Source organism: Paramormyrops kingsleyae, chromosome 5, assembly GCF_048594095.1.
Source record: "Paramormyrops kingsleyae isolate MSU_618 chromosome 5, PKINGS_0.4, whole genome shotgun sequence".
Lineage (NCBI taxonomy): Eukaryota > Metazoa > Chordata > Actinopteri > Osteoglossiformes > Mormyridae > Paramormyrops > Paramormyrops kingsleyae.
The window spans coordinates 38,203,745-38,231,649 of NC_132801.1; the positions used below are offsets into that span (position 1 = coordinate 38,203,745).

At 43.1% G+C, this 27,905-nt stretch overlaps 1 protein-coding gene across 1 annotated transcript; it reads right to left on the bottom strand.

The window, feature by feature from the left end:
* On the bottom strand, positions 1-25,352 carry pth3r (parathyroid hormone 3 receptor). The gene is made up of 13 exons (XM_023799858.2): positions 24,867-25,352; positions 17,277-17,382; positions 16,244-16,354; positions 14,917-15,041; positions 8,190-8,284; positions 7,843-7,996; positions 7,470-7,623; positions 6,501-6,561; positions 6,107-6,173; positions 2,889-2,983; positions 2,631-2,772; positions 1,989-2,030; positions 1-1,663 (listed from the first exon to the last, which is right to left on the bottom strand). Exons 1-13 carry the CDS (start codon positions 24,993-24,995, stop codon positions 1,316-1,318), a joined length of 1,629 nt encoding a protein of 542 aa, XP_023655626.1. The 5' UTR covers positions 24,996-25,352; the 3' UTR covers positions 1-1,315.
* Positions 25,353-27,905: the final 2,553 nt, after the last annotated feature.

Below are 27,905 nucleotides of genomic sequence, written 5' to 3' on the forward strand. Positions count from 1 at the left end.
TTTGTACGGTAACAAGAGCATGACAGCTCATTCTTTAAAAAAAAAAAAAAAACCTAACTCCGGAAAGAAGGAAGCTCAACAACAACACCAAATTTTTGTCATCATATTCACATACATAAAACTACAATGTAAATATGTGAAAATGATGGTTAACTTGCTACATGGTGATATGAAGCATGAAAACAGGCAATTTTGAAAATCAGGCACATTTCAAAAATCTTATTCCAACACATGATGTCATGTATCATAAATCACAGGGGAAAAACAAAACTCTGAGTACATACCATTTGAGTGAATACAAGCAAAAGTACATAAGACACAGCGAATCTGAAGTTAGCCATAGTTATAAAGCTTCAATGCTGTACATACCATATCAAAGGAGGAAGCTGGACCGAAACGCTGAGTCAGCAAAATTCGTAAAATTAATTAACATTTCAAAAGGCTGTAGTTTCAAAACTGTTAGAGATACAAACTACACAATCTCCATAAGATTGGTATTGGAGAATCCTGGATTTTTTTCAGGGGAATCAGAAAGGACATCCTGGGACCCCCTGGGTGATTTGATATGGAATGAACTTATGTATTACTTAATTGCCTCAAGGCCATTTACTAAGGTGAATAATATAGCTAAAATAATGACAAATGCATTAAAAGCAGGTGTGTCTAGAATTTTGAATGGTACTGTATATCTGAAAATAGCTGTGCTGTTTTACACATAGAGGACATATTTAATTGTTTTTAATGGAAAGACTTGCTGCATATTTTTCTTAATGTGTGTAGACCAGGGGTGGGCAATCTTATCCACAAAGGGCTGGTGTGTATGCGGGTTTTCGCTGCAACTCCCTAATTAGATTACTAATTAGAGGACTGATTGGCTGACGAGTCCTCACACCTGGGTTTGAACAGCTGACCTACAGGTTATCCCAAAAACCTGCATACACACCGGCCCACCCCTGGTGTAGACCATCCACCAATGGACACGTAGAATGTCTACAAACATCAACATGAATTTGTAATGCCATCTTATATGTATGACACTTGTTTGTCTAATTTTTGCTAAAGGAACAGCCAATATGCTTATTATATACTCTGTGCTATTTTAGAATCTGTGATATGTTCCTTGGAAGGCACAGGTCAGTTGACATCAGCGTGACCTTCTTTTGAACTGAAGAAGTCTTGAGTGTCACACTCAGATGGTTCCACTTCTGGATTTTAATTTTCAGATAACAAGGTAATAAGTAAAAGCAGGAACCATCTAGGACTAATCAGAATTTTGCCTGGGAAAGTACTTATTGTGTTATGTGGATCCAGAAGATCACAGGGTTGTCTCATGCTCCTTAATGGACAAACAGTGATCCCTTGCCTCATGTTCAGCTTTTGTTCCTTCCGTGACTTTAAACTGATCCTGCTGCATTGTTGAGGTCAAGAAGGCCTCTGTGGTAGCATGTGGACTAGTTGGCGTGGGCAGAGGGGGTGGGCGTTGTCTCACCCCACAGAGGGGAAGGCCTTTGGTGCCAATAGCACTGAGGCTGACACTGTTGGTAGCGTGGGAGGTCATGCCACCATAGTAACAGCTTCCACCGCTGCTCGTTACACGGGCCTTCTGCTTGAGGTCCAGAGCTATGCTCCTACGCAGCCAGGCCTTCTTGACCTCTGCCTGCACCTGCAAAAGCGGCAGCACAGCATGTGTACATGAGTGTACATACAGACATCAACTGCTGAGATCTAGCAGGACCTTCATCTGTTCAGATAGAGATGTTCAACTTGGGTTTCAATGGAGCAACAATATCATTTGATTTACCAGTGTAGATTAGCAATACAGGGCACCCTGAAACCACTGTAAGGGGTCTATAAAATCTGTAGGATTTTTAGGTAATATTACAATATTATGGAATTACCACAGGTAAGCAAGTATAACTGTATGCACATCTGAACTTGCACCTGTATAGACGTGAGAAACCTCAATGGAGGAACATGGAGTTGCTCACCTCGCCATTGCAGAAGCAGTAGATTAATGCTACAAAGAACCCCTGAAAATAACAAGTACATCAATAAAAACATCACTTGTAAATTTCACATTTTAATGGTACAAAATGTGTTTAATTCAATTTTATATAGCTCCTCAAGACTGTTCCAGGAATACCTCTGTTACCATTCCATGCTCCCTGGATGTTCTTAATATTGCATTCTGTTTGCTGTTTGAATAGTTGTCTTAGGTTTTTTGGGAAGATGTTGTATTGCTCTTGCTCAAATACTGCTTACACTTGTACTTGGGCATTTTTTGGAAGATCAACCTAGACTGCAGTCATGCCCAGTTGACTCCTTGCAGAGAATCACCAACAGTGGCACTTACTGACATGTCCCATTGGAGGGAAACATGGATAGTGAATAAACCCAGAAGAAGAGAGACTTTTGCAAACAAAACTCTGTAGCTTCATAGGAGAAAAGAAAACGTCCAGTGACCTCAAGGTCAAAGGGCTGCTCAAGGCCCCGTGGGGGCATGCTAACATTAAATAGGATGGAAAGTAGTGTGTTTAGTGTGCTATCTTCTGTCACTATCCAAGCAGGCCTGATTTTAGTTTAGCCTGGAAACAGCACAATTACCATTGGGGGGGAAGGGGGTGTCTTACCTGAGAGGAGTTGAAGAGCATCTCGTAATGCATCTGTACCTGCCACAGCACCCCAGTCACCTCTGTGTAGGGCAGAGCCATGAATGCCATGTAGTGCACTCCGAACAATGGCATCAGCACAAGTGTAGACTTTAGAAGCTTCCTGCAGGAATGACAGCAAGGATATTCCTGGGGGTCTCACTCCAGTGCATCTTGCTTGAGTGCAGTTATACTGTGGGTCTGGTACAGAAGGTCCCCTCCTAGGGTACAGCTACTGACCTGTACTGCTGCCGTGGATCTACTTTTCCTGTGTTTGTCCCCCACAGCTTTGAGACCAGCACCCTTACGATGTTAAGGAACAAGAAGAAATTCACCTATCAATGGCAGGGAAAAGCAGAATAAACAATCTTAATGTCAGGATTGATCCCTGCCTTGTTCTGTTCTGTCTGTCATTTCCCTGTCTGGCCTGCAGGTGTCGTTGGTCGTCCTGTTCTGTTCCCTGTTCCCCTAAGCTTTCCCACAGTTATTTTCTTGTTCCATGGGCAGCCACATGGCTGAACAGGCTGAGCCTGTGGCTGTAAACCACACATTTCATACCGTCATGAGTTTGACACCTAGGGCATTTTGAGTATTTGTGTCCCGGAATTCTGTTTTCATAAACCCAACATTAAATCATGTTCCTTGTGTTTGTGTACACTGGTCTGCCATTTCCATTAGTGTTTTTGTTCCTAGTTTGCTTTGCCTGTGCCCAGTTTGTATTTATGTCCTGTATTCCTTGTTTTGTCTGTATTCTTAGTATCTTCTGGTGTTTCAGTCTATAGTGCTTAATGATTGTTTTTGGCCCACACCTGTCCCTTGTGTTCAGCTTATTGTTTGTGTGTGTGTGAGTGTGTGAGAGTGCTCTTCCCATGCTCTGTTCCTCTGTTAGCTATTGTACAGTGAGTATAGAAAAGAATCACATTTTGTCACTTTACAGCCTGAAATAAAAACAGAACTGAATTTGACCAGCTTTATTTTTTCAATGCAACTAATAATATCTAGTGAAAGAAAAAAACAGCAACAGCTCTGAAAAATAAATACAAATATAAAACAAGAATAACTGTGATTAATAAAGGATCACCCACCTGCATCAATGCTTTGTGAAACCCCCGTTTGCTTTAATTACAGTCTGTTTGGATACTTTGCTACCAATGTACAATCTTCAAGTCATTCCACTGACTAGGCCATGCAGGGACATTCAAGAACGCCCCATTTTTGCCCCATCCATTTTTCCTTATAACCTGATAAGTACTCCAGTCCTTGCTACAGAGAAACACCCACACAACAAGATTCTACCACCACCATGCATTACCAAGGCATGGTGCTCTTTGGATGGTGCTCTTTCCACCAGATGTAGCACTTGGCATCAAGGTCTGATTTTGGTCTGATCTGACCATAGCACCTTTTTCCACTTGGCTTCAGAATCTTCAAGGTGTGTCTTGGTAAAGCTCAAACGAGACTTAATGTCGTCTTTTTAGAGGAGTGTCCTTTTCATTGCAACCCTCCCATAGAAGCCAGATTTGTGGAGCACTTGTGATGTTGTCACGTGCACATAATGACCACTCTGCCATAATGTCTTGAAACTCTAAAGGCCTCTTGCCAACCTCTTTGACTGCCTTCCAGTTTGGAAAGACTGATCTGGGCAGGGTCTGGGTAGTATCAAATACCTTCTACTTCTTAGTTATGGACTTAGCTGTGTTCCTATGGATAGATAAGGTCTTTGAAACCTTTTTGTACCCATCTCCTGACTTGTCCACAGCTTTCTCCCAGACAGCTTTTGAAAATGCCTTGCCACCCACAGTAACTTGTTTGCTTTCAGTTGTACTACCAAACACTGGAATGCCCCAGGTGTGCTCTGCTCTTTTTTAACCACTCAAAATCATTGCGGTTGATTACAGTTGGGAGCAAAACACCTTGGTGTCTGATCCAGAAAGTGACTGTACACCTGATTGAGTTGTGCTGTTCTTGGGGAACGTGATCCTTTATCAATCTCAGTTATTCTCGTTTTTTATTTTTCATTGCTTTTCAGTACTGTTGCTATTTTTTCTTTCACTTGAATATTATCAATTGTATTAAGTAAATGAAGCTGGACACATTCAGTTCTGTTATGCTTTCATTTCATGCTGTAAAGTGAAAATGTGATTTTTGATGGGGGTGGTTCTTGTCTATAGCCACTGTCTGTTTGCCTGAGTTCTTTGTTGGATGCCCCTGCTGTAAATCCTGGTCCAGATCTGTTAAATTGCTCTGTTGTTTCATTTATCTCAGTCTCAGTCCTAGTTAGTTCCAGTGTTGTTTACCAGTCTGTGTTTAGACCCCACGTAGACTCTTTAATTTTGAATGTTTGGTGTTTTGCTTGATAATAATGTCGCCTTTGTCCTGAGAGCTGCTTTGTGGACCATCAGTTGTGACTTGTTGTAACACTTAAAAGGTATTGTTCTGAACTCTGAGAAGCACAAGAAGGAATCTCATATAACTGATGAGCATAATAATGTGAGAAAAAAGCAGAAAAATGTACAATTCCTGAACTTACCCTGTACTGTCCATAATAGCCTGGCTTAACCAAGGTAATGGGTTAACCAGTAGGTGATGGACTTAACCACTGCAAACCAACAAATGGATTACCAATGTTCATTTTTCTAATCAGTACTTCAAATACAGTGTTTCTACAAAGATCTCATTACACTTAATCTGTATCTCTATGTGTTAGATATATGGAGATGAAAATATATTTTTCAGTATATACAAATAATTTATTCATATTAAATATGAAAATAGTCCATGTGCCTTCTAACCACATATTCCATACAGGGTCATGGGGGGGTATTAGGCAGGGGGGCACCTTGCATAGGATGTCAGTCCTTCACAAGGCACAGAATCTCACACTAATTTAGAAAAACCTTCATGTCTTAGGACTACAGGAGGGAACCAGAGAACCTAGATTATGCCCATACAAGACAGGAAGAGCATGCAAACTCCCCACACCCAGAGCAGGAATGGGATTCCAAACAGCAGCTCTGCAGGTGGCAGGCAAAGGTGCTAGTGACCATCCCACCTAATGGGAGCAGCAATCAGTGTGCTTACCATATCCATTATATTACCACACATATATTCCTAAAACATATAAGCTGCTAGTAGAAGAGAAAAAGACCTCTTCATCTTTGCATTATAAAAGAGAGGAAGCTTTAAAATCTTCTTTTATTAACAGAATAATGTGACTCAGTGGATAATGTGGAACCCAGAGAGACAAACCATTATGAACAGCTAGAGTGTAGATAGATGATTGATAGATAGATAGATAGATAGATAGATAGATAGATAGATAGATAGATAGATAGATAGATAGATAGATTATTGATTGATTGATTGATTGATTGATTGAGTGATTGTATTAATCCCTGAAGGGAAATTACAGGAGACTGAAAAAGTTGAAGATGAAAAGACAGAGATGGTTCTCTTACAACAATGGCAGCCAGTATAGGGACTTGATAGATCCACTTCAGGTTCCCAGCACTGATGTCCCAGCATCTGGAGAAAATAACGGTTCTGTGTAATCCATTCATATTCTGTTTAACTGGTGCAGTAATTGCAAACCTATACCAGGAAGTGTATGCAATAAAGCAGAGGGCACCTTGGATGGGATGCGAGTCAATGAAAGGGCACATGCTATTTCAACTAACTGTAGGAACTTGAGTACTCAGAGGAAACCCATGAAAACATAGGGAGAGCATGCAAACTCCACCCAGGACTCAAAGACACAGCCTTGGAGATGAGGCTACAAAGATTCTTTGAAAGTGTTGAACAGTGCAGGAAAGGCTGAGAGTGATTACTGCAGAACAGCCTGATATTACTCACTGTGTATCGGCCAGAGAAGCTCGGACGCTAACCCAAATGGACACAAACACTGCAGGGACACCTGAAACACACATGTACATAGAAGCTCACACTATTCTTGATTTCTACTACAACATTTCTGCAGTGCAGCTCAACCTTCAAAAATAATGGTGAAAAGCTCCAGCAAAGTGAAACACTGACACGTGGGAACAAGGTCTTGTTTCTCAGAAGAGCCGAATTAGCCTCAGATAACACGACATTGGGAGCACTGGAGTGTTCATTCACAAAAAAAGCAGCTGATGGAGTTCCACAAATCTGTGTCCTATTATTTAGACCACTTACACGCACACAGGGTGAAAGGAGCTTTTCCATAGTTATTATGAAAAGCCCATAACAGGCACTACATTTGGCACAGAAACAGGGCCTCTGAAATGCATGGGCTTACCCAGGGGTTCTCACTAAAAAAGGGGCCTCAATTGGGGCCCCACATGGTTGCTACCCTGGTCGACAATTTTAACGATTACCACCCACAGCAAACAGCTTTCCACTGTGTTAATGCACCCCTGGACAGATAGTAATAGTGACTCTGCACAAAGTTAAAGCAGAACTGATGCAGTAGCTGAAAATTAAGCTCAAGGGAGTCACACTTTATTATGCACTTCAAATGGGGCAATGCTACATTACAGCTGGCTTAGCTTGTGCACTCAGTGAACTGCCTGAATTTCAGATACACAACATTATGCGGTGTAATTGTATTACAGATATTATGGATCTCATACCAGAAAATCACATTTTGGACCAGTGAGAGCAATTGAATGGGTGGCTTGCTTTCACTTCATCACATAAGATGTAGTGCATTGTATATAGGTTTTAACTGCATTATGTCTTTGACATTATCACCCTCCTTATCAAATTTCCTGTTCCTCTACCATTAGGCTTTGGTTTGTGTTATGTGTCAGAAAGGGGAGCAACGCAGGGTCTTTTACATACCCCACCCAATGATGGTCAGTGCCCACAAGTAGTTCTTGTCTGGCAAAAAGGCCATGAATATGAGGCTGTGCAGATAGAGCCCCTCCACCAAAATCCAGTAGTGATTGGTAGCCAGAAAGTAGAGGAAAAAAATCACAGCTATCTTGCAGCCCACCTGCAGGAATCAGAGAAATAATGATGCTTAGACATGGAGCCCACTAATGGGAATCATTCCACTAAAGAAGTAGCAGAGGAAAAGATGAAACTTGTAAGAGAACAAGACTAAATGTAGACTAAATGACACCCTACACTTCGGGAACCAACAAGGCATTACAAAAACAGACAAGGGTATGGAAGAGTATTGCACACAAAAAGGCAGAACTGAATGACAGACCATGTGTGGTCTTTGTCCTATGCTTTCGTCTTGAGCTTCGCTTTCATCTGACGCAGTGTACAGCACTGCGTCCTTCACGAAGATGCTGATGGCACGGCAGACAAAGGAGATGAAGAGGTGGATGTGGATGTAGTTACGAGTACAGTGGAGCCGTCTGCAAAAAGAGACAACATGCAGTATCTGCTCTGAAAAACACTGGAATGCTCTGCTTATGCCTCAGTGCTTTCAGAAAGTACACGCAATTCATTATTATGCATTAGATGGGTTACTAGGTCTTTCATGCAAAGGCTTCCCAGTCATTCAATAAACTTCAGAAGTACATGCAGGCAAGCTCTTGAGCATCTTACTTGAAGAAGCGGAGAATGGAGATGGCAACCAGCAAGGACACCAGTGAGACAGAGTAACCAATAGTATACATCAGATGTAGGCGCTCAAACACCTCCTGAAAAGAGAGGTCAGCAGTCAGACACACAGGAAGTGAAACTGTGTGTTCATGGTGTTCCTTGTGCAATTACTCTTCTGTAATACAGTAGTTCTACATATGTCCATGTGTATAAAGGGTTTAGCTTTTTCAGGTGGAATCATGCAATGCTTTCTGGATGTTAAATTTGAGAGCATAAGTACACTTACATACATGAAAGAAGTTCCGGCATACAGTGCATTTTGAAAGTATTCAGACCCCTTTCAATTTTTAACTATTTGTCATGTTGTAGCTTCATGCTAAAATTATGTAAATTCATTTTTGTTCCTCATGAATCTACACTCAGTACAAACACGGAATTATAGAAGTCTTTGCAAATTTATTAAAAACGAAAAACTGAAATATCACGTGGACACAAATATTCATACCCTTTGCTCAGTACTTAGTAGAAGCACCTTTTTGAGCTAATACAGCCATGAGTCTTCTAATACAGCCATGAGTTTTTCACACCTGGATTTGTGGATTTTTTTTGCCACTCTTCTGTACAAATCCTCTGCAGCTCTGTCAGGTTTGATGAGGAATGTTGGTGTACAGCCATTTTCAGGTCTCTCCAGAGATGTTCAATTGGGTTTCAGTCAGGGCTCTGGCTGGGCCATTGAAGGACATTTACAGAGTTGTTCCTAAGCCACTCCTGTGTTGTTTTGGCTATGTGCTTAAGGTCATTGTCATGTTGGAAGATGAACCTTTGGCCCAGTCTGAGGTCCTGAGCACTAGGTTTTCATCCAGGATCTCTCTGTACTTCACGGTGTTCATCTTTCCTCCAACTACGACCAGTCGCTGCAGCTGAAAAACACCCCCACAGCATGATGCTGCCACCTCCATGCTTCACTGTGGGGATGGTATTGGGCAGGTGATGAGCAGGGGCTGGTTTCCTCCGCACATACCGCTTAGAATTAAGGCCAAAGAGTTCAATCTTGGTTTCGTCAGACCAGAGAATCTTATTTCTCACAGTCTGGGAGTCCTTTAGGGCCCCCACCCTGCGGGCTTCCATGGGTCTTGCACTGAGGATAGGCTTCCGTCGGGCCACTCTGCCATAAAGCCCAGGTTGGTGAAGAGCTGCAGTGATGGTTGTCCTTCTGGAACTTTGTCCCATTTCCACAAAGGATCTCTGGAGCTTTGATCTTTGGGTTCTTGGTTACCTCTCGCACCAAGGCTCTTCTCCCCTGATTGCTCAGTTTGGCCGGGCGACCAACTCGAGGAAGAGTCCGGGTTGTCCCAAAATTCTTCCATTTAAGGATTATGGAGGCCACTGTGCTCTTGGGAACATTAACTACAGCAGATAATTTTTTTTGTAGCCTTGTCCAGATCTGTGCCTTGCCACAATCCTGTCTCTGAGCTCTTCGGGCAGTTCCTATGACCACATGGCTTAGTTTGTGCTCTGATATGCACTGTGAGCTGTGAGGCCTTTTATAAATAGGTGTGTGTCTTTGCAAATCATGTTCAATCAATCTCATTTTACACAGCTGGAATCCCAAGTTCATGTTACTGACTAAAGTGCTTTCAGAAATATATGTTTTAATCTTATCAGTTAAACACAGTACTATTAGTAACGACACGCAAAGGCAGTGGAATCACATAGGACAGCGTTTCTCAAACTATGGGCTGCGGACCGGTGCCGGTCCGTGAGAGGGTTCCTGCCAGTCCGCGGAGCCTCGCTTCTGCACCAATCAAAATTCAGTCAGATCAGGTCTGATCTCAGCGCTGCTGTCACTGCGTGCCCCTCCCCACCCTCCCCCCGACTTCACGGCCCGCCCCTTGTTTCAGCATTCTAGAATGTTCAGCGTTCCCACCCTTTGTCTCATTCACTCCAAACTTTTCACAGACATATACACGTTACGAGAACTGTCAATAAATCATGGCGTGTTCAAAGCAAGCGAGTCTGGATTCTTTCTTTCGGAAGAGTCCATCAAATGATGCCAACTTACAGGATGAGCCAGAGGCAAAAAGGCATTGACCATTTACTCAAAATTACGACATTTCATACATTAAATTCAGTTTTATTTCTAGCTATAGTTCCCCCCGAAACCAATCTGTGTCATCTGCCAAGCTATAACGAGGCTATGAAACCATCGAAATTACGTCGGCATTTGGAAACAAAACATGCACATCTAAAAGATAAATGAGACTGACTTCTTCAAAAGAAAATGCAATAAAAATACACATAAATAATAATACACATAATAATAATAATAATAATAATAATAATAATAATAATAATAACAACAACAACAATGATAATAATAATAATAAATAGTAATACTATCAATCTATAGTAATAATATCTATCTATCAATCTACATACAATATCCCCACCCCAAAGCAGGCTCTCCGGAAATGAAGGACAAGCCAGGGAGGGGACCAAGGGGCCAAACAACAGGGCAGGCAAGCGAAACCAGGAAACCAGACAAGACAGGGCACTACAGGATAGGACATGGCAGGATAGGGGAGCAGTACAGGACAGAATAAGACAAACCCGGGCAAGACGAAACACCAGATGGGTACAATTCCAGGACACTAAGAGAGACATAGAACACAACTAGAGGCATGGAACAGGTCTGGGCAAGACTAGGTACCATGCAACATGCGCCAGAGTGGATAGGTCAAGCTACAACAAAGACAGGGACAGAAACATAGGAAAAGGACCACAGGGGAAACAGGTGAGGATACGATAAATAAGGGATAGGGAAAGGGACCAAAACTGAGGTGTGAAGTGGTATAAAAGGAGGCATCCTGGGAGTCTTCTTGACCCTGGAGAGCTGGGCGCTGACCTAGGAATGTGGATCCTCCTGGGCTTTTGAGGACCAATTGGACTGGATGGCACTGAGGTGTCAGCAGGACTGGAGGGTGGCAAGTACCTGGCAGGGCCAGAGGGTGCCGAGGGGCTGGGGGAGCCTGAGAGTGCTGAGGGACTAACAGGACATGAGGGTGATGAGTGGACTGCCGGATTGGAGCAGGAGGATGATGAGGGACCTGGGTCTGGGCGGCATGTCTCCATCTCCCTCTCTTTGAGATGGAAATCCAGCTGGCCCCTCTTCTGAGTCCCAGCCTGTACCACCGAATGCACCAAGGCTTATGACCAGGTTGGCGCTACTATTGAACAGAAGTGAACTGCGGGATAGGACTAAAGGCAAGGCCCAGAGGGTCCCACTCTAAGTCCTCTTGAGCAGCATCCTTCCAGTCCATTCCCTCCTTTTTGGAGGTGGCTAGGGAGTCGGGCGTTGGCTGGATGGTGACCAGGGAGTTGAGCATCAGTCGCACAGTGATTGGCAAGGGATGAGGCGGACACCTGGATAATGGCAGGAGATGCAGCTGGATCCGCTTTGTGGGACCTGAGAGTACCCCTCCCCCGATGGCCACCTCCTAGATGCCGCTGGGGTCGATGAGGTTGACCATGGAGATGAGACGTCGACGGGAAGCTACGAGATGAGGCGGGAGCTAATGTGACAGCTGGTGACTGTGAGGAAGGAGCCAATGAGATGGCTAGAGATGAGGCTGGAGCCAACAAGATGGCTTTGAGGTGAGTGGGCCGAAGCCATGACACCACAAGGGCGAGCAGGGTGAAGTCAAGACAACTTGAAGCAAGTGGAGCGAAGCTGGGACACCTTGAGGTGAGCGGGGTGAAGCTGGGACACCTCGAGGTGAGTGGGGCGAAGTCAGGACAACTTGAAGCAAGGTGAGCAAGACAAATAGCGAAGCCAAGACACCTAAAGATGAGCTGGGTGTGGCCAGATCACCTGGAGTATGAGCAGCCTTCTCTAGGTCTGGGCAAGGATCAGGGAGCATGAGTGAAATAGCCGTCTCAGGGCTGGGCTCTGGAGACTCAGAATGAGCAGCAGACCTTTCAGGACCAGAGTTTGGAGGCATGGGCAGAGTGACGGAGACCTCACCTAGACTGGAAGCCTGGAACTCAGGCAGAGTGGCCCCTTCTGGACTGGATGTGGTACTGGCTTCTCTGGGATGGGCGCGAGAGTGGCCTCTCCTGAGCTGAGCATAGCAGATGTGAATATGGGCTTTGGAGACTCAGCAGAGGCAATGACAGGCTCCAGAGACACAGTGGAAGACTGCTGCTAGAAGCACAGCGGCAGTATCACTGAGGTCAGGCTCTGTAAGCATGAGAAGAATGGGTACGGCCTCTTCTGGACCAGACTTGCGAAACACTATGGCAGTTTCACTTGGGTCGGGCATGGGAGGCACTGGGTCAGATGAGGAGGTACTCATAAGAACTTCTAACCTCCTCCACTTCCTCTTTCTGTGGCTGGAGCCAGAGGGCAGAGCAGCGGAGAGCTGCAGGAAACTATCAGGTAGATCGGCAGTGAGCTGCAAGGAGCTAGCAGGTGGATCAGTGGCTGGTCACAGGGAGCTAGCAGGCAGATCAGCAGCTGGCTGCAGGAAGCCAGCAGGTGGATTAGCAGCTGGCTGTGGGGAGTCAGTGGGTGGATCAGGGGCTGGGTGAAGTAAGATCCGAGCGTTTATCCGAGCGGCCTCAAGCTCAGCAATTCCCCTCACCTCAAGCAGTTGGCGCCAGATCTTTAAAGTCTCTTGGGAATTCATGCCAGGGGTGATTTTAGGGAGCATCTGATCCGCCATCTTGAAGAGAGCCAGGGCCTTGGGGATCCATGAGACTGCAGGATTAGCCCTCCACTGCAGGGTGAACTCCAAGAGGTCAAAGAAGTCCTCAGCCTGTAGAGGAGGCAGTTCCTGTGGGACTGGCGACCCCATAGACCACTGAAGCCGAAGCACTTGGGGTATGCGATCCATGGGATGCATGGAGGTATGCAAGCCAGAATGAGGGTGCAGACTGCTGGTTTTGTAGGGGAGATCCGTCATTCTGTCATGTAGGAGGGTTGAAGGACATGGGAGCAGCCATAAAGGCAAAAAAGGAGTTTATTGGAAGTGAATAAACAAAGACTAGAAACAAAACAAGATTACTGGGAATACAATAGGAGAGAGGCAGGGTACAGGTAGCTCGATGGAACAATGTCAATGACAGATCTGGGATACACAGGATTGGGAAGCACTTAAATACAGGACTAACAACAGAGCAAACAGGAGGCAGCTGGGAGAGATTAAAATGAGGGCAGGAACAATAGGTGTATTAGGATGAATTCGCGGACGATTACGTCACCCACGTGACATGGAATTAACTTTACTATAATATTCTGGAAAGTTATAATTATGGATTAATTCCGATCGCCTGTGGACTGATCGTCCTGAAATTCAGATCAATCGTCCATGATTCACCCCAAATGTCACTACACTGCACGAACAAGTTATTTACCGATCCCCTGTAAAACCTAATTTTGCAAATGGAATTCTGTTTGTCCTGAATGCAGGCAGTTGAAGGGTGCTCACGCAATAATGCCTTGGCATGTGTGATGAATGACAAACACTCAGAATATGAAATCCGTGAGAAAATAGTCAGAGCCACAACTGATAATGGTTCAAACTTCATAAAAGCATTCTGTGAGTTTGGAGAAGATGAAAACAACGTTACTGATGGAGGAAGAAGAAACTAATGTTGACAGGCCTGATAATGAGAAGATGGAAGTGGAGTTCATCTATGTTGAAAACATAATGGCAAAAGATGATGACCTTCAAGGCCTAACTGCCGAAGTATCATCGGGGCACTTGCTATTTGCTAAATTTGGTTTCTACCATGGATGCCTATAACGCAAATGGGACAGAGGCCTACAACGCAACAAGATGGAGCTCTTAGTATTTAGCTCTGGAGCATATTGTGAGAATCCTCAAAAGACAAAGAGAGCAGGTTGTGAGAATTGTTTGTGCTGCACTTAGTGTTCCCATGTAGGTACTGAATGTTTGTTTGGGTGTGTATTGAGTGACAAGGTAAGGAGGGCATTAGTCAGGGAAGCAATGCAGAGGCCAACAGTAACTCTGAAGGAGCTGGAGGTATTAAGTATTTACATTTTAATACTACTACTACTCTAATGCTACATTTAACATAAATTAATAAATATTACAAAGCACTTTACAGAACCAATGGGGATCCACTTTAACCATCATCACTGTGTAGCACCCACCTGGATGATCCAACGGCAGCCTTTCTGCTCACCACACAGTAGCTAAGGTGGTGAACAGGCAGGAGGTAGTTAACTAAACAGATATAGGGAATGATTAGTAGGTCATATTTGAAAAAGCCACAGTGGGCAGTGGGCAGTCACCAGGGCATCAGGGTACCACCCCTACTCTTTTGAAAGATGCACAGGGATCTTTTATAACCTCAGAGAGTCAGGACCTCTGTTTTACATTCCATCAGAAGGGCAGCACCAGTTTTATAGCATACTGTAATGTCTCCATCACTGCACTGGGGCATTGGGATCCACATAGACCACAGGATGGACTCTATTGGCCACACCAACACCTTTTCCAGCAGCAACCCAGCTTTCCTAGTTGGTCTCCCATCAAGGTACTGGCCAGGCCCAAAGCTGCTTAACTTGCTTAACTTACCTAGTCTGAACTGTATAGCTGCTAATAACACTACAAAATATGGAAAAGTTACATACTTCTGCAAGCCACTATACCTTAAATATGTTAATAAACAGACAAACTTTTACTGTGCAAGATGGTCTGACCTCCTCTTGACTCCTGTGGCTGGACATCAGGTAGGTGGTACACTCAGTGTAATTGGCCCAGGTTCTATTGAGGCTAGGCACCTGCTCCCATTTTCCAGAAAGATCACAAAGACGGTAGGCTTGACCTGTCAGAGAGAAATAAGCCAAATCAGTTCAAATTATTTCTATAAAGCACACTTCCCAAACTAGCTAGCCCCAGAGTGACACATAACACACTTTTTGAGCAGAGAAACGAAGAAGAGAGAAGAGGAGAAGAACAAGAGGCCCATAAGGTTAGACGGGTATGGTTTCTTTAATTCAGAATGGGCTATACAGAATGTTGCATTGCATTGCATTGTAACCAGGAAGAAGAAAGCTTCACCACAGAGCTTTAGAGCACCAGTGTGGCTCACATGAAGAATGACTTTGATTTAGCTGATCCCCTGGGTAGCTCAAGTCGAGTGCATGCAAAGAAAATATCCCTATTATAGCGATCCTAAAAACCTTCTACTCAGCTGCTGTGGAGAGCATACTGACCATGAACATCATAGTATGGTTTGGGAACTGTTCTCAAAAGGACCGCAAAGACCTGCAGAGGGTGATCAGGGCGGCCGAGCGTTGTGTAAGATCTCCTCTGCCCTCCCTACTGGAGCTCCAGAGGCACCAAGATAATTAAGGACTCCTTACACCCCGCAAACTGCCTGTTCCACAAGCTGAACTCAGGCAGACGGTTCCGTTGCCTGATGTCCAGGACTGAGAGACTCAGGAAGAGCTTTTTCCCCCAGGCTGTAAGGCTTCTCAACGCAGATTAACTCTGCTCCTTGCTGTACACTATGTACGCTTGCACTAAAAATGCACTAAGACTGCAAATTTTGCACTATATTTCATATTTTTCAGATTTTGCACTCATACATAGTATTTATATATTGTAATTTCTCTCTCTTTTTTTTTACTCCTAGTTCTTACCTTTTTTCTTTTTTTCTCTTCTAATTCTACACAGCCAAATAAGGGTGAACACAGAGAATTACATTTCACTGCATGTTGTATTGTATGTGACAAATAAATCTCTTGAATCTTGAATGTAGATGCTTTTATACGAAGAGACATACATTTTTAAGATGGTGTTCCTGTAGCCGCTGTGGTCAAGGGCCTTGTTCAAGAATGAAATCATTCTGCAACCCCTGGGATTGGAACCAGCAACCTTCTACTTGGGCACAGCCTCTGAATCTACTGAGTCACATGTTACCCCCTCTGGACAGTATTCACACATACAGCACATCTCAGTTCATTGGTTGACTCGTGACCCATTTTGGGGTTGGGATCAGGCAGGACGAGGCTACCAGCTCACCTCTGTGGTTAAAGTCATAGATGTAGCCAGGACAAAACACCGAAACCAGCTGGCCAGGTGTCCCCTTTGGCCAGCAGATGATGCCATCCCACTCCGGCACGCAATCTGTCTCTGCAAGTAAACAAGCCCTGTTCCAATCATGAGGTCTCTATCTTTCCAACCTAGATGATTCACCCTCAGTAGATTTACTGTAACCTAGGTTTTTCCAAAGCTCTCTGTCACAATACATCTCAGGAATCATAAAATGGAGAAACATGCTCCTTAAATAAACATGGCTGTAGCTACAAGCCTTACAGCAGTGGTGCCCTACTCCAGTCCTGGAGGGCCGTAGCCCTGTGTAGCTTAATTCTTTCCCTGTTCGACCATAAATGATTCAGCTCAAGAGCTATGTGGTAATTAGCACAAGGAGTTGAGTCAGGTGTGTTAAATGAGGGGAAACCCAAAAATGTGCAAGGCTCTGGCCCTCCAGGACTGGAGTTGGGCACCCCTGCCTTAAAGCATCCTGCTAGGAGATGGCCAACTCAGGTGGAGCACAAGACACCATCTAAAGGTGCCCTGAATACGTCACCCCCATTCCCTTTATCATGGATCATCAACGCAGCACTATAAATGTAATTTAACTGAGGAGTCCACTGGTCCTCTAGCATCCATTTTGTATCTGATGGTCGCCGTGGTTACTGCATGTTCAGGATATCTGATCGCAGTCATTTCTGATGTCAGTTTATTGAAATCCAAGACCCAAGGATCTTGCAGTTGATAAAACATGATTGCAAAATCCAGTCATGAACAATTACAAGCTGTGAGTCTTTGTCAGTGTAGGAGGCTTTTCCAAATAACAGTGAGTGACACTTCATGCTAATACAACATATTTGGAAGCAAAAAAATAATAGTCCAACCAAAAACTGCGCTTCACATTTTCATTCATACCTTTGTAGTCCACTCAGAACTCTGAAGTGTAAAAAAGCATTTGCCTGATGAACAGCCTTGCATACAGAAACATGACCTGTATTCGATATGAAAGACAGCTTCCCACCTTGAACTGCATTCATCTGGGAGCGAATGGCCCTCTCGCATGCAGCCTTGGCTCCAATGAGGAGGTAGATCTGCTCATCCCTCGTGATGACATCATCTGAATCCACCTGAGAGCAGAATACTTCTTTTTAATCAAAAGGAAATGAAACAGGTTGTTTCTCTCTTTGTTTTTAATAAAGTATATTATTCACTTACAAATCAATTAAATGAAGGGGAAATATTGACTTCTTATTGACTTTGCATAACAAATGATCATATAGCCCTCTGCTCAAGTATGTGCCATCAGAGGTTTGGGTATTAAAATCATGGATCCAGGTGGATTTTATGCCATAAAACAGTACTATCCCTTCATCAGAACAAACTATGAAAGCCAAATAGAAAGGAATAGCAAAGATTACATGTTTCAATGATCTTCATGTTGGTGTAAACTGTATTATTATGATGTTATGTCTACCAAAGTGTGTTAGCCATTTCAAAACCTCTCCTAAGGTCACTCCAGTATTTGCAGTAAACATTGAATATACCCATGACTCAGCCACTAGCAGACCATCCCTTTTCCCAACTGCTTATCCTCCAGGGTTGCAGAGCCAATCCTGGAAGCTACGAGCACAAGGTGGGGAACAACCCAGGAGAGGGGGGGGGGGCGGGCAGCCCATTGCTTGGCACACTCACACACCATTCATACCTATGGGCAATTTAGGAACTCCAATTAGCCTCAGAACTGTGGGGGGAAACCTGGAGCATCCACAGGAAGCCCCATGATGACACAGGGAGAACATGCAAACTCCTTAACATTAGAACTGTGCACTTTGAGCATGAATATAGCATTTTCCCCAAGAATAGGCCCAGGGTTTGAATATAGACAGGTCCCGGCAGAGCTCAGTTCTGCCTCCTTATGTCCAAACCGCACCTTGCTGCAGCGCGGCTCCGCCTCCTTCAGCGTTAACCATTTATTATTATCCCAAAATTTAGTAAAACATTCAAAGTGAATGATTTAATAAAAGTCAGATTTGCGCTAAAATTCATGGTTTTCCATCAGCTTTAATATTAATTTTCATTAGTATGAAAGTAGTATGAATATATGACGACATTCATCCCTCGAGTGCACAAGATAATCCTACATGATGCCTTGATTTCTGTCCCGTGTTTTTGTATTTTGCCTTATTTTGCTTACCATACTGCTGCCAAAACTTCACTTACAATCTAGACTCTGCTAGAGATAAAGCCTGTATAAGAATTTCTAAAACGCAATCTGTGAATAACTTGATATGTAATGGATTTTTACAAGGACAATAGAAATGAATAAGCAAGAACATTACTTGTAGTAATAAGCCATCTTGATGCAACTGTAAGGTTCATTTATGTTAACAATGTGATATGTAAAACTATGAGCGCACTGAGAAGCGCAGCAGTGATCAGTAGCTCCGCCCACCGCCCCGCTCCGATTAACATATATTTCCATGTAGCGAACTTGAAAATGAAAAGCCAAAATAGGAAATGAAAAGTCAAACTGGAAAATGAAAAGACAAAAAGGGTTTTTAGTTTTATTTTTCAATTTTTCACATCTGACTCATACATGAGTGGAAAATTTAAATGCAAATAGTGCTATTTCATTTTAATTTTAATTTTTGCAGGATTTTTACACACAGAATTTGGAAAGTAAATGGCAAAGTGGAGATTGTATTTTCTTTTTTATCATTTTCATTTTAATTGTATTTTTTGCAGAAAATACATCCCATAGTAAAACATAAATAAAAATAAATAAAATAATATCAAATAAAAATAACTTTTTAATCAGTTTATTTTGTATTGTTTTAAAGTAGTTACACAACATGCTGGCAAGTGAACATAGTGCATCATGATCATATGATAACTAATAAACTAATGCATGGAGTGGCTTAATCAGGCCCTCCCCCCACTTTGTACCTGACATATTCAGAGGCTTGCCAAGTCACTCTACACAATGTACTGAAAGTACATTAACACTTTTCCACTATTTTACCCATTATTCACGGAAGGACAGATCGATTGCTTCGGCCTGTTTTACAGCTCCCCACAAATTTATCCGACAGTCAGTGCCAAAGTTAAATTACCAGGCATGTGAATTCTTAATCCCCTGCCTCGAAGTGTCGTGAAATAGTTGGACGTGAGCGTGGAATTTGTCAAACACTTTCAATCCCTTTGCTTGGGAAGGGGTGGGGGGGTGAGAGGTGGGGGGGGGGTGGGGGCATCCTTGCTGGCCTCCCAAGTAGGACGTGGAGTACATAGGCCTCTTTGTGGCCCGAAACATTTCACAGCTGTTGTCTGTGCAAAGCTCTCAAACCGAGATGGACCGAAAGAGGGGAGGATGGCAGGATGAGGGTAGGTGGAGGGGATGGAGCAGGCTCAGACTGGCCAGCAGAAGTAGCGGAAGGTCTCCTGGTGGTCTGGCCTGCCATTCAGGGCAGACCCTTACATAATCAGATGGTGAAACAAAGTAGGTGTTTTAGTATGAAAAGTGTACGCAGTATGGCTCCGGCCCATGCCTCTCACGTCATGGCGTGATCTGCATGTCATGACCACAGCACCGTGAGCGGACACTTGGCATTGGGTGAACTGATTTCAGGGAGGCAGATGAGGGACAGCTGGGAGGGAGGGAGTGCTCTCTAGGCTTGGGCACTATCATGGTGATACCCAGACCCCCCCAAACAAATTTTAAGAAATTATAGAATAGAATTGATGTTTCAAATAACATCAACCACAGTGTAATGCCTGGACTGTATGACAGTATTAAAAATTAAGTGCTGCCCACGCCTATAGTGCTCGGTCGTGGTGGCAGTGGGGAGGGGGGTGTACAATCTGAAGACTGAGGCTAGAGGTTAAATTTGCCAAATGGGTTGCAGTAGTAAAACGTCTTGCCAGATAATTTTCCTGCCACTGAATAGGGGAACAATGGATTTCCAGGACATTATACATGTGCCATTCATGGGCGTCTGGGAACTGTTGTCAATTTGCAGGAGACTCCCAGAGTTTCCAGGACAGGTGGGATGTCTGTATGAGATTCACATATCGATATCGTATTGACATTGTGTGCAGATAAAGAAAAGCAATATTTGTGGTTTAGCTGCATAGCTAATGTGGTGAAATAGAATCAAAGAAAAGGAAAGTTGGAGCCAAGAGGGGAAACAGAGACAAACAAAAACCCTCGAAAAAGAAGCTGAAGGATATTCTAAAATGATTGACTTGTTCAGCAAGGGGTCAAGTAACGCAGTGTTTCCCAGTCCTCGGGGCACACTGGACAGATCCACATTTTTGTTTTCTCCCAGTTCCCAGAACACTTGACCCAAGCAGTCAGGAACTCTAAATACCTTACAGGTTTGGGAAACACTATGTTAACAAATATGCGGCTAGTCACGGACGCTTGCAGTAGCGTGGCCAGCTGTGCAGCTTTCCACTGGACGCTCTGTTTTTTCGGCCCACTGTCCCCCAAGTGGCACAAAATCTGGGCGGACGCTTACTTCTCCTTTTCAACATGAATATTATTTGAAGGGACACCATATGACTAGATAACAAATAAATAATCACATTCACACACTACGACAAATGAAATGATTTTATTACTAATTACACAGCTAATTACACAGCTGCTGTTACATTGATGAAAATGAACGAAACCTCTTTGTACCCGGATGACCGGTCTGCTATCAAGTTGAGTGGCCATGTAATAAGTCCTGTTATTGACTCAGTGACGCACCTGTCATGCAAATGAAGTTGCCTTTCATTGGTTAACAACACATAGGCTCCTGACTCGGTGCAAAAAGTTAATGGCTGAATTTATGTATCAGTTTATAAACAACCTTAAATTGATCTCAGCTCTGTAACATTGTTTTTTTGGTGCCGAATATCACGGGATCTCCTGTATTGAAAAAATAATGCTGTACCTCAATTTGAACCAACATTGTCTCTTACACCGTCCTAGCTGCTCGGCAAATTTCATCATCACTTAGTTAGGTTACCCGAACCGAAACAAGCCTCCCAGTCCAGCCCTGGGATCGAGTGATAAAAAGAAAGAAGCAGAAACAAAGAAAGAATAAAGGAGAAAGAGAAGGAGGCACAGGCAAAAAAAAGGCAGAAATGAAGGAAAAGTGAAGAAGGAAAGAGGGGATGGAGTAACAGCTCCTCTACACTAATATCAGCGCTTTCAGCAGCAAAGCAGCAGGGAATTTCAAACACAGCAAACAGAGGCAGTGTGTATTATCCTGTCATTGATAGGACAGAGTTATGTGCATCTCCACACTCTCAGCCACACTGCGGCTGTCTGCGGGGCCCTTTTTACCACACTAAATGTAGTAACAATTATATTCAGTACAATTTAGTACATAAATAATAATAATAATAACCTTTTGGTTTCAGCAGCTGGCAGGTCAATAAATGCACGGTTTACAAAATGCTGGTATCTATCACAGGAAAAGCAGATGTGATGTGAGAGAGCTGTCATGATCTCCTAGCCCACAACCATGACACCTGTGCTACCATCACAGACGGCAGAGACAAGATGGTGTCACGCCCAGAGGGCGGGACCAATTAGACATTGCCACGTAATTGTCTGTCGCTCCACTATTTAACGTGGACAAAACACAGCAGTGTTGCGAAGTATTGTTGCCATGTATTGGAGCCTTACCGAGCGTTACTTTGTCTCGTGTCTTCCCCGCTTGTCTTGCCTGCCCTGCTTGTCTCACCCATCTTGCCTGCCCTGTCTGCCTCGCCCCGCCTGCCTGCCCTGCCCACCTGCCCTGTCTCCCTCGCCCTGCCCGCCTGCCCTGCCCGCCTGCCCTGTCTCCATCGCCCTGCCCGCCTGCCCTGTCCCGATTTCCCGATCTTCCCTCCTGGATCCACCCGGTTTGTCGTCACCCCGTCTCGTCGCTACTCGTAGGACTGACCTTCCCGGCTACTGGACCCTGGCAATCTCCCCGGCTATTCTCTTGGATCATCCCCTCTGGCTTTGGTGTTTTCGGATCTAAAAATAAAGGCTACCGCATATTGGGGTCCACTCCTGTTCTGTCGCGGTGAAACAGGGCTAAGCACCTGGTTTTTGGGCCCTCCAAGGCTGGCTGGCTGCTTGTTCACCAAAGCGTTCCTGTACACGCAAGAACAGCATGCACCTCCAGCGCCTTGAGCTTCAAAACAAAAATCATACTCTCAAACAAAATGCACCCCACATGTTTAATTTTGTCCAGGTGAATTTGAATATGCATTCGGTTTTCTTGCCAGATTTATTGTAGCTAATATTAATATTGCTGGTAGGGGCAGATTAGCTTAGATACTCAGGTGTCGGTGATTTAACATTTGTCCCGAGGCAGGAGACCCTGATGTTGCCGGATCCCTAAGGTGTAGCCTAGCATAGCCTAAGCACTAATCCAGCCCTGCCCCCTGCTAGTTATAGGTTCGTGTATCCCTGTTATTAGGGGTCCAAACACCATTGGTAACATTCTATAAAAACCACAATATCAGTTTGCTGAGCTGGAGGATTAAGTCAGGAGTCAGTGGGCTAATTGACTGCAAGGATCCAAAGTCAGCATTAAAACGAGCTGATCTGTGCAGCTGAAGGAAAGTACTGGACCATGACCCTGAAGGAGAGGTCAGCTTCAGTGTTTTCATACGTTGTCCTCCATGTGATTTACTGGCAGGAAATTGCTCCCAGTCTTCAGCTTTGGCTTTTTTTATAAACAAAGGGGCTCATATTGATTTTAGACAGGAATTCCCATCATTCTCAGAAGCATAATCAATTTCTGTTAAGTGCTTCGGTTTTCATGTGTAAAGGGAATTGGCTTGGCAACCAGTCCCTCCTCATACGTAGATATTTCAAGGCGGGAAATGCTATAAGATTTAATATTATAACTGGGAATAAATAAGAATTGTGTCTGTTCCAAGGCATTATATAAATAAATTTGTTAATTTGTCAATACAACAGATGAAGATTATTCCACTGGAGATTACCGCACCATTGTTACAGTGTACATCTACTGTTCTGAGAACGCTGTGCAGGATTACTGTATTACAGCTACCCAGTGACCAGGGGGCAGGGATACCCTGGGACTTTATAGGGACCCAAAATCTAAGACCAACCCCCACCTCCCCAGGCCAAATCTACCTGCCCCTCTGCCACCGAGGTGACAATTTTGTCAAGGGGGCCAGAATATCCAGCGACACCCCTGCCAGTGACAAAGAACAATTCATTTATTTGAAATGTCTGACCCACCAGTAATACAGAGGCATAAAAGTTGATTTTTTTTCTTGAACCTCTCTCAGTAATAAATGATCAAATCAAATCCTCTTGCATTTTTCATATTAGCTGTAATACCTTTCATTAGGTGTTAATAATGAATCATTGTAAGAACAATTAATAGTCCACTAAAATGGATTATTGTAATTCTGTTTACATTTTACTGTCATCATCCAGTTTCATCATGAAAATTTTGGTTGAAGCTGATGGGTCTTTATTTATATATCATCAGACATGTTGCAAACCACTTCTTCTTAGACTGATAATTTGTAGATCATAATACCCCCAGCAGACATTTCTTCCTTGAATAGGTGCCAAAGAACCTAAATTCAACTAAATAATAGAACATCTGATATTTTTAAAAAGTTATTTCACAGTGAGACTAAACCTCTGGCCCTGTCATGGGTCATAGTCACCAAAAATGAAGCTTTGAACTCTGACCTCTATGTGGAAATGTAAAAGGACACTTTATTATTAAAAAATCATATTGCTATGAAACTATTTCTTCAATAACAAAATGTGACAGGACAGAGCATCTGGGTTTTGTGGCTTAATATAATGCAAAGAAATACTACCATGCTCTGGCAGTAATTATTTGTGTTTCATTAGTTTTCTAATATTCATAACCGTATGAGTGAGGAACCATAGAGCAGACACTGAAATGCCCAAATGTTCCAGCACAACCCTATTTGCAAACTACAAACTTTAAAGGCCATTATGAATTGCATTCAGTTTTTTACTCTCAGGAAACAAAATGTACGCAATTATACTTTTTTTTTTCTCAGCGTAAATGAAAAGATCTCTCTTTGAATTTGTTCATGTTTATATTCCTCGGCATATAAAATGTCGCTAATTAGATTTGATGTTTAAATTTATTCATTGCATTGCTGGTTAAATATGTGTAGCAGACCAATTAAATGCGAAAGATGGGATATTTACCCTGAAAAGAAATTTGTGGTTTTCACCACTGACAAACACCCAGAGCTGTATTTATATTGCAATGTAATACTTACATCTCCAGCCAATACACATTTAAGTCATAAATAAAGTCAAGTACTAGCTAGTGAAAGAACACAGTACATAGGAATCCTGAATGACACAAACCTGTGAGTTCTAACACTGATCTGATGCTGTGTTAGGGAGATGTAGGACTATAGATTAACTGCTCTGAAAGCTGATAGGATAGGGGATACTAAGCATTTGTTCCTATAGGAATTGACATTACAATCATCAGAGATCATCTGGCTTAACAGAGCTCAAAGCTTTTTATGTCACCTCCACCCCCCACACAGTCGGGCATGCAAACAGGCATCAATGCAGAGGACTCACCGATGCACCAACTTTCCTCATGACAAGAAGAAGAAGAAAGGCAACTCTTCTCAGAAGTGACATGCTTTGTTCTTCTTCTCCCATTCCCTGTCTGCGTAACCCCTGAGACACACAAAGCCGTGCCCTCATGGTGCTGAATTATTATCCCACTTCCAGAAACTCCAGCCGCTGTCCTTGGTTGAATGAACCATTACTCCTGCAGTATGAGTCAATAGCACAAACGAGTAAAAGACCAGCTTGAGAAAATCCACATTAAAAACACGCTCAGTTGGAAATATTCACTCATTTTGTCACATGGGTGAAAAAAAACACTTGCCCAGCATCAGAGCCAGCTGTCATCCTACCCCTGGACAGTGTATTCCCTCAAACACGCCGCTAGCAGCTCATTCGGAGAGGCAGCTGATCCTCCTCACTGTCCTTCTGCTTCTGGTCAATCTCTCCAATAGTACATCCAGCTATGCCTGCTTAAACCCTCTCAGCGGGGAGTGTCCTCACATCTGCATTCTCTCCTGGGAAGGTACACGTTTGGCTCTCTGTCCTGTGTATCTGAGAATGGCAGAGAACTGAGGAGCATGGAGTTCAGCCTCGTTCCTGATTCAAAGTGAGGGTGGCTTCCCATCAGTGTTGTTATGGCTTCAGGGGTTCAACTCAATTGTTATTGGATTTAATGATGCATTTCGCAGTAAAATGTATTCCTTTTCTGGAACTGTATTCTTCCTTTACACCAGCTTCTTGCTTTTTATGTCCTCTTTGTTTTCATGCAGTATGCATTTATTTGTGACTTTGGACAGTGAGTTGTGGTCAGATGTAGCACAATGATCTACCCAATATCCATAATAACATAATTGCGAGGGTGACACTGTGGCCTTATCTTTCCAGTGCTCCAGCTCTGTGTATGTGCTGTCTGTATTTTCTCCCTGTGCTGGGAGGGTTTTCTCTTGTGGTACATTACCAGTTAAAAGTTTGGACACACCCACCCATTGAAAGGTTTATTTGTACAATTCTCTACATTTTAGAATAATTATAAAGACAACTATAAAATAACATATATGGAATTATGTACTGACCAAAAAATTATTAAACATAAAAAAATTATTTGTTGGAGAGGGAGCAACTCTGTGGGTTGGGACTCAAAAGGTTGCTGGTTCAAATCCCTGGGTCAGCAGAATGATCCCACCATTGGGCCCTTCAGCAAGGCCCTAAACCCCAATTACTCCAGAGACTGGCTGGCCCTACAGTCTCCTACATGCCAGTTTCATGAGGTGGCCTCCTGGGATGCTTTTCCAGCTGTCCTGAAGGAGGTCACACATACATGCTGAGCTCTCATAGGCAGCTTTTCCTTCACACTCTGGTCAAACTCCTCCAAAACCCTTTCTACTGTGCTTAGGTCAGGTGGCCAGGCATGATGATGCAACACTTTCACTCTCCTTTGTAGGACACTTGGTGTGTCTAAACATTTGGCTGGTACTGTATGTCCGTCCCCTGCAATAGACTTTGCGCCCTAAACTTCTTGGGTTAGTCTCATGGTGACCCTGTAGAGGATAACTGCAGGTGGGCTGTTTCGTCCAGTATGGGAACATAATGATATAATTTATTCAGTATCAGTTTAAGAAAACTTTTATAATTTGGAGTGTAATGAACCATGTCTGTTCTTTAACAAGCATAAATTAGCAACTGTAAGGTAAATGCAATGCAAATAAAATGTTTACCATAATCCAACTGGCCTATGTATTGGTGTTTTTATTAGGGTTCCCAGTAAAGGACTGGGGGTCTCATCCAGAATGAAGCCATGCCTTCAGCTCTATGCTGCCTGGCATAGACTTGTGGTCCTTCATCACCCAAACCAGGCTAAGAGGCAAAAAATAGATGAATGGATGCTCAGTGCACAAAAAAATTGCACAGCTGCACTGTAAAAAAAACATTGATTATCTGCATTAAAAATCAGACAGTGGTAAAGCTGCCTGTATTTTCTGTCACACTTAACCAGCAGTGTGAATTTTCCCCAGACTGCAAAAAAAGCCATTTTGTTTGCTGGGGTGTATGCACAAGTCTGTATGATGAGTCAGCAGATGCACAGAAACCTGCCATGTTGCAAATGAGATGTCTACCCCACCAAACACAAGTTCAAATGGACAAGGAGCTTCCATTACTGTCTCACAGACATTACTTTCCATTAAATCTCACAGAGATTTTGACATTTTGGAATCTACCATAAAATGCACATATACGATTGCTATTTATTTGGAAATCAGTCCAGTGAATTTAAACATCAGTACTGAAGGTCAGTTCTCCAGTGGACTGTAACAGTAGTAGAGCTTCACTCTTTCTGAATCCCATTGCTCATTCTGCTGAATGCCTAGAGACATCTTTGTGACTATTATACATTTCCTGAAAACATCATCTTTTATTTTTTCTTCTGATTCCAATGAACTGAGGTTTAACTACAACAAATATTGATTACAGGTGTATTTCATTTTATGTTACGTGACATATCCTACCGTGGTTTTATCCACATTTTCAACAATGTGCTGGAATACAAATTTAACTTGTTCTCTTTTGGTTTCTTGGCAGTTTCTCAACAACTGACTTTTGTCAGAATTCAGTGTTTCTGACTGAAAATGTAATTAAAATTTTTAATCAGATTAATGTCCATACCCACAAACCTGTTCCACAATCTAGCTTTGTATGACTGAATATAAATTTTCAGTTTCTTCGAAGTAAACCTGGTACATACATTGCTTCAGCTTGTGTATAATTTACATTTTTATGAGTAACGTTCTCTTGAGTTTTATTTACATTCCTATTTAGTTTCTGAATCAGAATCAGAATCAGAATCGCGTTTATTGGCCAAGTATGTGAGCGAACATATAGAAGGAATTTGGTTCCGGTCGATGGTGTCTCTCAAGCACAACAGTATAAAAACAACAACAATACAATATAATACAATACAATACAATGAACAATACAATATAATAATTGGCCAAATCTTGTATACAGAAAATACAAAGATTACAGAAATATATACCACAGAGTGTACAT